This window comes from Marmota monax, unplaced genomic scaffold (genome assembly GCF_021218885.2).
Source record: "Marmota monax isolate L192 unplaced genomic scaffold, Marmota_monax_Labrador192_F-V1.1 WCK01_AAM20220418_F8-fsc00019, whole genome shotgun sequence".
Taxonomy (NCBI): Eukaryota; Metazoa; Chordata; class Mammalia; order Rodentia; family Sciuridae; genus Marmota; species Marmota monax.
The window spans coordinates 23,317,579-23,330,611 of NW_026695242.1; the positions used below are offsets into that span (position 1 = coordinate 23,317,579).

The 13,033-nt window shown below is 31.4% G+C and overlaps 1 protein-coding gene across 3 annotated transcripts in view; it reads left to right on the forward strand.

Moving 5' to 3' along the window:
- Positions 1-13,033, forward strand: part of Pcdh15 (protocadherin related 15) — a 1,685,700-nt gene that overhangs the window by 1,433,673 nt on the left and 238,994 nt on the right. For all 3 annotated transcript variants that reach the window (XM_058578029.1, XM_058578030.1, XM_058578028.1), the window contains 2 exons: positions 7,270-7,349; positions 11,860-11,953. In XM_058578029.1, coding sequence (XP_058434012.1) covers positions 7,270-7,349; positions 11,860-11,953 — 174 coding nt within the window. The remainder of the gene's footprint in view (positions 1-7,269; positions 7,350-11,859; positions 11,954-13,033) is intronic.

The following is a 13,033-nucleotide window of genomic DNA, read 5'->3' on the forward strand; positions in this document are numbered from 1 at the left end:
AAATATTTTCTTCTATCCCATAGATCATCTTCTACTCTGCTGAAGATGCCTTTGCTGTGAATAAGCTTTTTGGTTTGATATAATCACAATTGTCTATTTTTACTTTTGTTGTGTATTCTTTTGAGGTCTTACGAGGGGGGGGGAGAAACAAAAAAAATTGTTTCTCTTACCAGTGTTATAAAATATTTACCCTGTAATTTTCACTAGTATTTTCATAGTTTCCAATCTTGTATTTTGGTTTTGAATCCACTTTGAGTGGTTTGGAAATTTGGTTTTTCCAGTAACAATTTTTGAAGAGGCTTCTTCATGTTTTTTTCAATGTTTCTTCAGTATTTTGATGCTGTTACTGAGAAACAGTTGACTAGAGAACTATGTGTTTATTTCTAACCTCTCTATGCTGTTCCACGGGTCACTGTGTTGTTTTTCATGCCAATATTAGGCTGTTTTAGTTACTTTGTCCCTCTAAAATGTCTCAAATCAGGTATCACATTGCCTCCAGCTTTGTTCTTTTTGTTTCACATTGCTTTGACTCTTTGGATTCTTTTGTGCTTCCACATGAATTTTAGGATAATCACTTCTATTTCTGAGTAAAATGCCTAACTATTTTGATGGCAGTCACATTGATCTGTAAATCACTTTGGGCAGCAAGGACATATAATCATTTTCACTTTGCAATCTGCAAAGAGAGGTCTTTCATTTTATTTGTCTTCTCAATATCATCATTTTTTAAAAAAATTTTCATTATAAAGGGCCTCTGTCTGCTGTGTGAATTTATTTCTAGGTTTTTGTTGTTGTCATTGTTGTTTGGGATTTTTGTTTTGTTTGTTGCCATTATGAATGGGATTGTTTTTTTCATTTCTTTCTTGCCCAGTCCATTACTAGAATGTAAAATGCTACTGATATGCATATGTAGATTTTGTGTACTACAACTTTATTTAGTTTTTTAATCAGTTCTAATAATTTTTGTTGTAATCTTTAGTTTTCTATATATAAAATCATATTATATTGAAGCTGGAATAATTTGACTTCCTACTTTCCTATTTGTATCCCTTTTATTTCTGTATCTTGCAAATTGTTCTGGTTAAGTCTTCTAGTTGTATGTTGAAAAGAGTGATAAAAATGTATACAACTGTCTTGTTCCAGATCTTATAAGAAATGCTTTCAGTTTACCACATATGTTATGATATTGGTTATAGGTTTGTGTCATATGTAGCCTTGGTTATGTTGAGATACTTTCCTTTGGTACCTAATTTGTTCAGGAATTTTACCATAAAGGATGCTGAATTTCATCAAATAGTTTCTGTGCATTTTTTAGATGGTAATATAATTTTGTCATGTATTCTATTGTTGTGATATATTACATTTATTAATTTGTGAATGTTGAACCATCTTTGCCTCCCTGAGATCTCTGTGATAAATTCTGCATGTTCATGTCAAATGAACTTTTCAAGGTGCTATTGGATTCAATTTTCTTAAGATTTAAAAGGTTTAGAGCAGACCTATGTTTTCATGAAGAGCTTGGTTTTTGTTTAAACAAAATAATAATTGACAGGAGTTTAGGATACAGGGGACTTTGCTAAAGATAGAAAATGAGTCCCAGAGAGCATAGCATTTGGATTATGCTTGTATATTTAGTAGTTTGCAAACTTTGGTAACTCCTTTAACTTTTAAGATTTTATAATCTATAAAGACAAGATTGTGATTTTTGATGGATAAAATTATTTTGAGGATGGAGATGAGATATGTAATGTTTGTTATATATTATGAGATAAATATTAGAATGATTACTATTCAAATGGGTTATTTTAAATATTTCTAGTACTTTTAAATTTATTTTGTTGAAACTTCCTGGAGTCATATACAAAATTGGAATTGCAGGTCCATTTTAGAGTTTGTTAAATTCCTTTGTGTTCCTATATTACCAATTTTGTACAACAAAAATTTTTGAGACTCAACCTTTCATGGATTCGGCCAAATCTGGCCAAAATATAGATATTTGTCCTTTTAAAATTTCCTAATTTATAGAACTCTCCCTCGGTGGAACAAGTAAATGTGTATTCACTTTTAACCAGCATTCATTTCTAACTAAACATATACTTATTTTTAAAACTTCATTTCAAATACAGTGAGCAGAGACTCTGCTATGCTTTCCTAACCTAAAACATTTGATTTGACCTTCTAAGTAAAAGATCATAAATCAATACAAATCTGAGAGGAAAAGAGGTGTTTGAGAATAATGGCCTTTCTGAGTGCTGAACATTCTGATATTTTGAAGCATACTTATGTTTTATCCATCTATTTAGCTGCATTTCCAAGTTTCATATTTTCACATTACATATCTTATTATTTACTATTTTTGAATATTAAATAAACTGTGTTATTTAACCTTATTGGGAAAAGGAATTTTGATTGAATCATAAATGAAAAATAATACAACTTTACATAAATGGAAAATATGTATTAATTCATACTGATATGCATTCACAAATACTATTATTTTATTAAAGAGCCAACAGTTTAGCACCAGGAGGGCACACAGATGATTTTGGAAACACTGCTGTCCTGAATTGAAAGCCTCACTTCTTGACTGTTAGTAGTTTAATGACATAAAACAGAACTTGTTTGCCTACGTGAGAAAAGAAAAATAATCTGAATCTGTTTGTTTTCATCTATTTGGAATTCCTGAGGGCTGGTACTTTCTCTTAATATCCTATGAAATGTGTAGGATCATTCTGTGTGCATACAGTCCACTCTATCAGATGGCATTTGATGATTGTGTTTGTCTTCAACATGGACAGAAAATTAGTTTAGAGATTTGCTCCCTTTGAAAATTTCTTTAAGTGTCTAAGAAATTTGCTTATTTAAATAACATCTTTTGTGTCCCTATTGATTCCTCTGATAAATTGGTGACTCAAATTCAGATACATTCATTACATGATCTTGTGGAATTGACTAGAAAGAGAAGGTGCATTGCTTTTTAAAGTTATTTTTCGACCTTCAAGCAATAATGAAAGAAAGATCTAGCTTATTCTAATCATGTTCTTAAACATATTTCAGTAAACCAAAGGCCAAATTCCAGTACTCTTTTTTATGTAATTTTTTATTTATATATGACAACAGACTGCATTGCAATTCTTATTACATATATAGAGCAAAATTTTTTATATCTCTGGTTGTGTACATAGTATACTCACACCAATTCATGCCTTCATACATGTACTTTGGATAGTAATGATCATCACATTCCACCATCATTAATTACCCAATGCCCCCTCCCTTCCCCTCCAACCCCTCTGCCCTCTCTAGAGTTCCTCTATTCCTCGCATGTTCTTGCTCTCTATCAGTACTTTCTAAGGATTCACAGTAAACATCTTTCGGTTCTTGAACCTGAGGCTAATGGACAAGTAAAATCAAATAGGTGTATTCTGCAGCCATCCCAGCCGTGCAATTCCTCAGACTCACAGGCATTTCCCCGCTGTATGGCCTTTGCCCTTGCTGGGTCCTCTGTCTATTGTTTTCCTTATCACTTTCTCTCTCAGCTACTTCAGAAGATCACCAAAAGTTCACATTTTCAGTAAATCTGCTATGATCACTTTTATATAAAAGGGAAATCATCGCCCTGCCCTCCATTATATGTTCTTCCTGAATCATTGTATATTTTAACAGCACATAAGGATCTATAGTTTTCATTTGTTTATTCGATGTTCTCCACCACTATAGTGTGAGCTGCACTAGGGTAGACTTTTCATATGTTCTCTTCATTGCTGAAGTCCCAGTGTTTTACACAGGATGATACTCACAAATATTTGTTGAAGTCGTGACTGCATACTGTTTGGTATTATTGTTATTTTACTCATTTGTAGTTAGGCACTTGGCCTAAAAATAGGTGGTGTAACCAGGTCTGGTACCTGGGTAGCTGGCTCCAGAGCCTCCAGTAAATTCCCTGACAAGCCCAAAGAACACAAGTGCTATTATTCTCTTCTCAGTTCTTGAAGAAGGGGCTCAGATTTGACGTCACTCAGCAAAGTAGAGATAGGAAATGTGTTTACACTAAGGAAGATGAAACAGTTACTAATATCTGTAGTTTTAACAAAAGATGTATTATCCAATTAAATAAATTACAGAAACTATAAAGAAATAGTGGCAGAAATCATGAGGTAATTGAAGACTTCTGCATTTTCTATTTACCAGTGAAGTTACCATGAGGCTCAAATGAGATAAGGCATGTAAAATTTTAATATAGTTTGATATATAGTATGCAGTTACTCTGAGATGACTGGTTAGCTTGACTAAAATATTTTGAAATATTTGGAAAAATATATTTAGGGTACATATGTACAAATAATCAAATTTTAGTACATCATTGCTTCTGTGGCTCTTTCAATTCTTCCTTTTATGAATTATTTCTCCCCTTTAGATAGTAGTAAATAGTGATATATGTTATTTACTCAACACCTAATATAAATCATAGATTTCAAACTCTGATGTATATCATACCACTCCTTTTCAGGTTTTTGACAGAGAAATTATGTATCCTTCTTAATTACTTTATCATTTGTTTCAGACCCTGAAATAAAAATAAAGGACTTACTGACAGAGTCAAAGGAAGAAAATCATCAAATAGAATTTTATTCTAAATCCTGGTTTAAATGTTTTTAAGGGCCCAACTTTATTTAAGAATGAAGCATGCATAAACAATAAATAAATAGTAGGAAGATCAGTAAAGGAAAAGAAAAGGAACAACTGGAAGAAGGAGAGAAGGGAAAGTAGAAGTGTTGGAAATTAGAATGGAACAAATTATATCCCATGCATGCATGAATATGCCAAAGTGAACTTAACTAGTATGTAAAAATTATAATGCACTGACAGAAACATTAAGAGAATTTAAAAATAGATGGGTGTGGTGCTGCATGCCTGTAATCCCAAATACTTGGGAGACTGAAGCAGGAAGATAACAAGTTCAAAGCCATCTCTGTAATTTAATGAGATCCTCAGAAACTTAGTGAGAACCTGTCTCAAAATAAAAAATAAAATAACTGAGGATGTAAATTAGTATTAAAGTGTTCTAGGTTCAATCCCCTGTTCAAATAATAATAATAATAATAATAATAATAATAATAATAATAATAATAATTAGTACAAATTGACCATATATACTGTAGGGTTTAAAAAATAATGAAGAATGCATAATGTTCATGCACACTTGATAGCCTGAGATACTTAAATAGTAAACTGAAAAAAGCACTTCACTTTACCTCAGGGATTGAAATCCATTAACAGCATAAAATAAGGTTACACACACACACACACACACACACAAATTATATAAAATCCACAGTGCTTTTATTCTACAAAAGTTTCTTATTTAAATAGATCTTATACTTTAAAAGATTCAACATAAATCTGGACTTGTAATTGTGTACACAAAACTATCTTGTTTCAGAATGTATTTCTTCTGACTTTCATATAAACATAAGATGATAATTTTTTCAAGAGAAAAAATATATATACACTAACAAGCAAAAAAGAACAAGGGTAACAGAACCACTAAATATGTGTAAAAGGGAAAAGTAACAGAAAATATTCAGTTTAAACTTTTTAGTGATAAAATACCGTCTCTAGACATAGCATAGTCCAGTGTTTTTTAAATAATCTGGCTGAGTATATTATTTGTAGTTCTACTTTATCTTTTTTGCTTAGAGTAGAAAAGAAGAGAGAAATAGTAAGAATTTACTATCAGTTCCATTGAGTAAAAATTTTTTTAAAAAAAATTGTTGTGTGTGTGTGTGTCTACAAGGATGCAATAGCATTTGGAAAAAAATAAAATTTTACCAAGAAATAATTATTTTTTAAGTTTTTTTATTTGATTGATTAAAAACTGAGCATAGTTAGGGTACTAGGGAAAAGGGAAACTGGGGCTGCTAGTAGAGTGGCTGTTACTATGGCCCACAAGGAGGATGGCATTAGGGAAGAATTTCAGATACAACCATATTCCTCACATATTTTAGATAGAGACAAGGGAATTTGCTGATGAGTTCAACTGGACGATAAGAGGGAGCATTCAGGTTGAGAATAGGAGACCTGAGAAAACAGGAGGATGGTGTTGCAGCTCTTTACCAAGATGATGAAGCAAGGAAAGCAACAATTCTTGTTTATCTGTTATTCTGTTTTGCATTTTGAAGCTGGTTAGGGACAGAGACAAACGATTTGAAAGAATTCCCCACAGCAACCTTTCTAGTTTCCTGCCAACTTCAGGGAAATGTCTTTCAGGGGCGAGGAGATATCTCCGCCTGGTCAATAACATATATGTAAAATTCATCTAGAATTTATTGAATATTTCTCCTTTCCCTAGGGACATGCTCAGACAAATCCCTTCCACATCCCTCATATATCATCCAGATTACCTCCATCCATGATTGCATAAGGTGACTTCAGTGGCTTATTTGAAAAAGAAATTATTGAATGTTTTAAAGGCCAAACCCTAAACTCTATTGCTACAGAACTGGATGTTTGTTTATATTTTGGCTATGGAAATACAAAATTCAACATCAAGATAAAAGCTATAGGTTTTATCTTCTTTAACTTAAGTAAGGAAGAGAAGAAAATAAAAGCCAATGTTTATTGAAAGTTTACAAGGTTCCAGATGTTAGTCTGTAGGCCTTGATATTTGTATGTGTGTGTGTGTGTGTGTGTGTGTGCGCGATATATATATATATGTGTGTGTGTGTGTGTGTGTGTGTATTTTTTTTCAATTAAACCCCTCAGAATCTATTAACATTATTATTTTTATGGACCTCCTATTATAGTTGCAATTGGGAGACAATCCTAAAATTCCTAAGTGGAACTGAATTTTGAAATCAGACTCTCTGTTTCCAGATTCAGGATTCTTAACCCAAGTTTTACCAGTTAAAATATTTTCTTGATATACTTTGAGCAGAAAACAAAAATGTGCTTAAATATTTTAACACTATAATCTTCACGTGTCATTTAACACACTTGTTTAAATTGTAGAGATAGACTCTAAAATAAAATAAATAAATTAGTTAAATTGAATCACATACATAAACTTTAAGAAAATCATTACTTCATTTTCCTAAATGATAACAGTGTGTACTTTTAGAAATACTGGGATCAAATATAAAATTTATTCTGTATCTTGCTATTAGTCCATGTTTAATCTTTATTTTTAAAATTATTAATGGATATTTTGTGCAATTAGCTTCAATCTTCTATAAATAAGTTGATAATTGAATTTTTTTTTTTCTGAAGGCAACTGATCGAGAGGGAGACTCAATAACCTATGCTATTGAGAATGGAGATCCTCAGCGAGTTTTTAATCTTTCAGAAACGTAAGTTCAAAATGAAATGATTTATAACTTGACTCTTTTTTTTGGTTTAGTGTTAAATATTGTACTGTAACCAAGAAAACAGACTTCTAATCAAATGCTTTCAGCTGTTTGTAGTATTATTTTACTTTTTTCTCTATGAATGTTAATGAGAGCTGGGAGGATATTTCTGAACTCAGATATCTTGCTTGGGAGACTATTTATGTATTTTAAACATTTTTACTAAGTAAAATCCACTGAGGTGGAAATATTCCATTTACAGGCATAACCTGGGATTAATTAGATGCCTTTAAAGCCGTCAACTAATCATAATGACAAGGACATTTCTATGAAGAGTAACTTAGCACTAAACTGGTCATTCAAAGGGAATCTCATAAATTGTGTCACACACACTTAAGATGAAACATGAGTTCATTCTTTAATTTCTGATTAATGTAGATAAGGTTTAGATAAGCATCATTTTACTTAACTCTTTGAAAACATCATAGATACTTCTCATCATAACTATCCAGAAAACTGGGAGCAATGTGACATTGAAAGAAAGAAGCTATTTTGAGTTCCAGAGAGATCATTTGCTTCCCTTCTGCAATATCAAAGTGGTGCTCTGACTTCTTATATGTTTGTTAAAGAACTGCGCTTGATACCTCTCTGGCATTTTGTTTGTGAGTGTGTTTTACTTACTGGAAGAATGGAACTGCAAACTTAACCCATGATTTTAAGAAGAAAAACTTGAAAAATTATCTAGCCACTACTTCGTTGTCTAGAACACTCAGTACATAAGGCCAAATCAAAAAAGCCATGTGTGAATTCCTAGGTCTTTTGAGGAACAACGGCAGTCTTACAAGGAATAAGGTTTTATGACCACAAAGTAGCAATACTGTGGAAACTGAAGACAATAACAGTATTTTTTAGACTTTTAGATTCCAAAGATGAATAAGCTTCTATTTAAAAAAATGTAAAGTCCTAACCATTTGAAGTTTCCTCACAGGGACATCAAAATCATAAATTAGCTACATTTTATGATTAATATTAAATAAAGAAAACTATTTAAAAGGGAATCATAAAGGAAACATGAAAACATACATAAGATAGCTGGCATAGACTTAAGGATTCATATAGCATCCTTAACATTTAAGTCCAGTTGGTTTCCAAAACAGGACCAAAGTTGATCCCATCAGAAAAGAATTATCTTTTCAACAAATGAAGTTGGGACAACACGCCAAGGAATGAAGTTGGATCTCTGCCTCACATCATCCACAATAATTAACTGAAAGTGGATTTAAGACCTAAATATAAGAGATAAAACTAGCTCCTACAAGAAGATACAGAAAGAAATCTTCATTATATGAATTAGCCATAATTTTTAGGTATTAGACAATATAAATAAATGATTTCTGAGATGACATATTGAATTTCATCAATTTTTAATTTTTTTTTCAAGTGGCAACATCATGAAGTCAAAGACAACCCAAACACATCACAAACTTTAAATAAAATAATGTATATGATAAGAATCATGTATCCCGAACACATAAAGAACTATTATAACTCAAAGATAAAAAAAGAAAAAATTCAATTAAAAATGGGCAACAATTTGATTACACTTTTCTTCAAAAAAAAATATATATATAAGGCTAATAAACAAATAGAAATATGCTCATAGTTGCTAGTCATTATGGAAATTAAAATTAAAAATCTGTAAGATAACCCACTTTGCACACACTTTAGAATGAAAAGCAGACAGTAACAGTATGGGTAAAAATGTGGAGACACTGGAATCCTCATATATTTCTGATGGGACTGTAAAATGTGCACTTTGGAAAATTTCAGCATTTCCTCCAAATGTTAAAAATGGGAGGTACCTCATAACCCAGTAGTTCTACTCACGTGTACTCAAGATAAGTTAAGTCATACAGTTAAACTGCGTATCAGAATGTGCATAACAATTATTTATATTGACAAAAGTACCAAAAACTCAGATGTCCATCTACAGATAAACAGATTAACAAAATGTCATTATTCACACAATGGAATATTATTCATTGATAAAAGAAAATGGATTAGTAAAATATGCTATAACATGGATGAACCATGAAAACATAATGCTAAGTAAAATAAGTTAATTACAAAAGAGAATGTGTTTTATGATTCCTTTCATATGGAATGTCCAGGATAGGCAAAAGTGTGTAGGCAAAACATAAACTATTGTTTGTCTGAGAATGGGGCTGTGAAAGGAGGAGTGGTAGAATGGAATAATTGAATTTGTGACCAAACCTGTCAGCCCCCTTCACTTCATCTAATGTTTCCAAGATTCTTTGATTTAGCAGAGTGTCTCGGTTCTTCACTACTTTTCCTTTTTGCCTAATATTCCATTGCATGTATAAATAACAGTTTATTCATTTGTAAATTAATGCACATTTGGGCTATTTTGATACATTTGGGTTATTTTGAATACTGCTGTTATGAACATATATACATGTGTTTAAGTACATGGTTTTAGGGTTTGGGGAGTATATACTCAGGAGTACAACCACCAGTATTGTTAGTATATGAATTTGCAAAAAATATTATTTCCCTAAAAGCAACGTGATGTATCTTGGTCTACCTCCATCCAGTTCGTAGTAAGACTCCTCCTTGCCAGGTATTTCTGTAATTTCAATAAAGGATGCTCCTTTGTACCCATAAACTAGTCTTGCAGCAATGAATACCAAAAAAAAAAAAAAACAAAACAAAACAGTACCTATATTTGCTTTTCCCCATCTCCCAAATGTCCCATTCACCCCTTCAACTCCATGTAATGATGGGTCAGAAGGAGACAGACATTATCTTAAGAAATAACTATCTCTATTGTAATCACCAGATCACGAAAAATTAGCTATTTAGTAAAAAAAAGAGAGTCCTAAATAGGAACATTATATAAATGTCTAATTGTGTTCTAATTTAATAGAAGGAGAAATATAGGGATATAAAGACCTTATAACAATAACTTAGTTTTCTTTCTTTTATTACACTATTGCTTGGTTTTCAGATTTCCTCTTTCTTAAGTTATGTGTGACTAAGTCTCAAAAGCAATAATTGTATTCATTTTCTCTTTGAATGCCATTGTGGAATGAGATTATCTCAACTATCTGCAGTGTAGAACTTGATACAAACCTGATTATTATGAACATACTCTGGGAATTGGTTTTCAGTTATTTTGACAAAGTATTTTTTAAAATGTACAGGAAGCAAAGTCATATATTGAGAATTCTTTTAAGTCCATTTCAAGAACAACAAAATAAAATAAGTGGAGTTACTAGGGCTCTGATTTTGATTCATTATCTGTGACTCACCACATGTAGTATGAATTGTTGAAATTTTACTAGTACATTAATATCACTCATGCTAAAATGAGCCATTTTTATCAATCAGAAAAAAAACTATGCTTTTATACTTATAATATTATTTTAGTGTTTTATTACATTAAAATAAACTTCTTCAGTAGATGCTTGTTAGGGCTTCATGAAAATGTCATGCACAGTATCAAATTGTAAAATCTAGGAAACTCATGCTGAACTTGTTACAGAAAGCAATGCAAGTGACCAAACTCTTTTAAGAAATTACATTAAAAATAAGCATTAAATATTTGACAGCATTTATTCTACACAGAGAAAAAGTAAGAAGTGGTATTAAATTTTTTAAAACATAAGTATTTACTAAATGCAACACATATTTCATTATTTATAAGAATCCTAATTTTAAAAAATAAAAGTAATAAAAATGTGACTATATCAACAGAAGAGTTTTATTTATATTATAAAATGAGACAATGATTTACTAATTACATTCTACTAGAAAGAATGTAAAATATACAGCCTGATTCTGCTTTTGGAAATAATTATGTGTTTAAATGTAGTCAGGCAAGAAAATAATAGAAATATTAAAAAAATAACAATAGCATCTAATTTTTTTAAAATTCTTTATTCTGGTTTCCTACAAAGAGCTGGTATTATTTTTAAATTAGGAAGGAGAAAATGTACTTTTATCCATAGAATTTGTCACGATAAATTCAATTATTTTGCAATTCCACAATGAGCACATATATATGACAATGAATGGAAAGGTTATATAGATTATTTATAAGAAAGCATTTCTTGACTCAAAGAATTGTAAGACTGCTAAGGAGTAATGGAGTGTTTTACTTTTGAAATAATCACAAGTAAGATATATGTATATCTTTCTTCCAGGAATGAATTAAGCATAGTTTAGCTTTATTTGATATTTTCTCCCTAGGAGCTAGAGAATCAGCTCATTTATCTTATTCATTTTGCAATTTATCATTGTTTCTAAGAAATTTGACAGCCTTAAAAACCTTTTTTCAATTTTCAACATGAATCCTAGTATTATACATCTTAAATACCCAAACCATGATTGCCACGAGGTGGGGAGAAATGGTGAAAAGTGGTTCACTATAGTAAGAAGACACAATGTGACATAATATTTTTCTGTGTCTTTCTGTTTTCTCTGCCACTAGCACAGGGATTCTCACCTTAGGGAAAGCACTGGACAGGGAAAGCACCGATCGATACATTCTGATTGTCACAGCTTCAGATGGCAGGCCAGATGGGGTAAGTATGCTAGGTGGAAAAGGTCTTTCAAAATAGTTTTAAATAAATTTAGAGTCTTGCCATCTTATAATAAAAAAAAAATATGTGTGACCTTCATGAATTAATACTTTTTTTTTAAACCTAGTGCATCTTAAAATTAACAGAAGTGCATGTATACTCTAAACGTGTTCTGGTATTGCAACCTTTGACCTGGAAGAACAGATACTTGTGATCATTATTCTTCTCCCAACTTACATGAAAAATGAAATCTCCTTTATACTAACAAATATTGTGTCTATTACTGGAACAGCACTGTAAGATGGGTTCTCATAGTTCTTCCATGTTGAAACCTTTGTCCCTTAATATCAATTCTGCAGAGATTTGGGAGATGGATTTTATGAACAAATATGGTTAAACTCTAAGAAAATTGATATGATTGATTTCATAGGCATTTGTTAATATCAGTATGAATCCTAAGTAATTCATGAAGGTCACAGTGGCTTAATGGGCCCATAAATTCTTTCCTCTAGATATAAAAAACTCTTTTGGTTTTTGCTGGTGATTGAATCAAGGAACTTGCTCAAGCTGGGAAAGTGCTCTACCACTGGGATGCATCCCCAGTCCACTGGAATGTTTTAAAATCACTTATCTATGTTCTTTGAAGGTCCTGTTCCCAAATACCATATATTGATTTCTAAGCATTATACTATTCCCATCATTGGTAATTGCTCTTCACCACCATATTTATACCATGAGCTTGTTTTGTTTTTTATTTTCTTTAGCCAACTAATTATAAGCCAAGTCACTATGGATGTCTGGAAATGATTCAAAATCAATATAAATGAATAAGCAAGGCTCACACAACTCAAATAGCAGCATATCTCCAGTTTACTTGAAATGACTTCTTGGATTTGTATGATTCCTTGGCTGGGGCATAATAGAATGCACTTCTCATATTTACTTGAGTATTTGTAAGAAATATTACCATGATAAAAACATACAAATTTGATAGTTGGATAGTTTTATAATCTTAATTAAAAGTGAGAAAAATAGGAATAATTTATTGAGTTTGGAAATTACAATCTCTAATAACAAACTATG